Below are 2601 nucleotides of genomic sequence, written 5' to 3'. Positions count from 1 at the left end.
TCTGCGGAGCCCCGGCCCTGTTTGCAGAGGAAGTGGCTGCAGTGGCTGCCAGGCTGAGCTTCCTTTTGCCTGCGTGGGAGCAACTGCCTCCCAGTGAGAGCAAAAGCAAGGCTGGGGGTGTTTTTTGGGGTTATTTTCATGGAGTGTGGGGTTTCTGCACCCTGCCCGGGCAGCAGCGGCAGCAGAGTGACCCAAAGGCTTTGGAGGTCCCAGTTCTGCTCCGGGGTGGTCCCAGTGGGGCAGAACTCACACTTGTGGGGCTGGAAAATCTCCAGGGATGGAAAAACAGCAGCATGGGTTGGGCACTGGGCAGAGCAGTGTCCCTGTCCCCTGTTTGCGTGGCCCCACCGGTGGCACGGCCCTGGGGCATCCCCAAATGCCTGGCAGGGATCACTTCCAGGGGCATTTTTGCCTCTGCAGCCCCCCAGAGCCAGCCCAGCTGGGCAGAGTTTGCATTTTTGGCTGCAAGGCAAGAATAAAGGCACAACTGCAGGGAACGGGGGCTGCACACCGTGATTTCCTGAGCTGGAGAACCCTCAGGGCTCCAATCTTCACCTTGGGGGTGTCCCCACGTCCCCTCCCAAAATCCCCCAGGATCCTCCTCCTCTGGGGGAGCCCCCCGAGTGTTTCCTGGCCCAACAGAATCTGGGGTTGGGCATTTCCTCCAAAACCTCCTCCCCCAGCAGGGAGAGCTGCCCCAGAACCAGGAGGGCAGGAGAGGCCACGGGGCCACCACTGGCCTGGGCAGGAGCCCCCCCTGGCACCCCCATTGCTGGGGAACTGCAATAAAAAACAAATCAACGGGGTTTCACCGGGGAATTTCTGTTTCACTGAAATCAATTTCTTTGCAGTTCTCCAAACGCTGCCCCAGGCAGGGCTGGGGGAGCAGGGGAAGTGTCCCCAGGCCACGAGGAGCCAGGGAGGGCGGTGGCAATCTGCAAACATTGCAAACATTTGCAAATGTGACTTTCACATTTCTGCAAATGAAGCCACAGCAGCCCCGGAGACAGTGCAAACACACAAAGCCACACAGAGTCACACAAAAACTCACACAAAAACTCACACAAAAACTCACACAAAAACTCACACAAACTCACACAAACTCACACAAAAACTCACACAAACTCACACAAACTCACACAAACTCACACAAAGTCACGCTCATCCAGCAGCTGGAAGCTGCAAAAAGCACCAGAGGTTTCACCACAAGCAGATTTTCTTGAAAAAAAGGCAATTTCTGGTACCAACAAGCCTCAAGCCTCCGGCCCATCCCCACTCTCTGCTCCCCAGCACCCTTGGCGTGCCCTGGCCTTGTTTTCTGACTTGACTTCACCCGCTGCTCCACAGGCTCTGGGCAAAACCAATATTAATTATCCCAGGAATGAGGAGTGCAGGATGCCTCTGTGGTAATCCATGGGGATTTCTCCCCCAGAGTGTGGGGATGGCACTGAGCTCCAGTTTCTGGGCCGTCCCAGGTCTCATCTGGGGCTTCCATCCCTTCCCTTGGGGCTCTGTGTGCAGAGAATGGCTCCGCAGAATGGCTCGGCCACTCTGGGAAAAGTGGATTCAGACAGAAATGCAAGTTTCTGTGTGGGAAAATCCAGCCAGGCAGAGACCAGCTCTGCTCCAGGGCCAAACCCAGCCCCTGGGGGGATTTTTGGATGGCCTGGGCTCAGGCTGGGCTCTGCAGCCCCTCCCTGACCACATCCTCAGCCCTAAATCTCCTCCCTGACCATCATCACCCCTAAATCCCCTCCCTGACCTCACCCTGATCACCCCTAAATCCTCCCACAGCCCTGGCACCGCGGGCTCCCCAGCACTGATGTCAGCGGGGCTGGGACACCTGAGCCAGGGCCAGGCTGTCCCCTCCAGCCTGGGCCTGAGCCCTTGTGCCACCAGAAGGGACCTGAGTGGTTTAAATCCCCCCAAACTCGGGTTTTGGGGGGCAGCAGCCCCGTCCCCCTGCTCCCACAGCATCCCTCGCTGACAAATTTGCAAATCACTTCTTGGAAACCATTTGCAGATCATCTGCTCTGTCTCTCAAGTGGCACCCGGGGGACACTGAGCCAAAATTTCAGCTGGGCTCAGGCTCAGGGTCTCCCCAGGCCTGCCCGGGCCCTGCTGGCATGGAGGGGCACCAAGGAACCCTCATGGAGGAGCCCTCATGGAGGAGCCCTCACCAAGGAACCCTCATGGAGGAGCCCTCACAGAGGAGCCTTCACAGAGGGGCCCTCACGGAGAGGCCCTCACCAAGGAACCTTCATGAAGGAACCCTCATGGAGGAACCTTCGCCAAGGAACCCTCACCAAGGAGCCCTCACACAGGACCCCTCACAGAGGAGCCCTCACGGAGGAGCCCTCACGGAGGAGCCCTCACGGAGGAGCCCTCACGGAGGAGCCCTCACGGTACCTATTTTTGCAGCGTCCATCTTCAGGTTGAAATCCCAGTTCCGTGGCAGCTTGAGGGACATGCCGGATCAGCAAAGTTCTTTTTTTTCTCTTTCCTCAAGGTGAGCTCGTTTAGGAGAGGGGCTGGAACCAAGCCCTGACGGTCCCGTGGGGGTCCCCCCACCAAGAGCAGCGGCCCGGCGCGGCCTGGGTT

The 2601-nt window shown here is 58.4% G+C and overlaps 1 protein-coding gene across 1 annotated transcript in view; it reads right to left on the bottom strand.

Annotated features, from left to right (window-relative positions):
* Positions 1 to 2470, bottom strand: part of ARHGAP25 (Rho GTPase activating protein 25) — a 10238-nt gene extending 7768 nt beyond the window's left edge. The window contains exon 1 of the mRNA XM_031065161.1: positions 2405 to 2470. Coding sequence (XP_030921021.1) covers positions 2405 to 2470 — 66 coding nt within the window. The remainder of the gene's footprint in view (positions 1 to 2404) is intronic.
* Positions 2471 to 2601: the final 131 nt, after the last annotated feature.

The sequence above is a fragment of the Geospiza fortis genome, unplaced genomic scaffold, assembly GCF_000277835.1.
Source record: "Geospiza fortis unplaced genomic scaffold, GeoFor_1.0 scaffold777, whole genome shotgun sequence".
Classification (NCBI taxonomy): domain Eukaryota; kingdom Metazoa; phylum Chordata; class Aves; order Passeriformes; family Thraupidae; genus Geospiza; species Geospiza fortis.
Note: the sequence above shows the minus strand (reverse complement) of the source record. Positions and strands in the feature narration are given on the sequence as shown.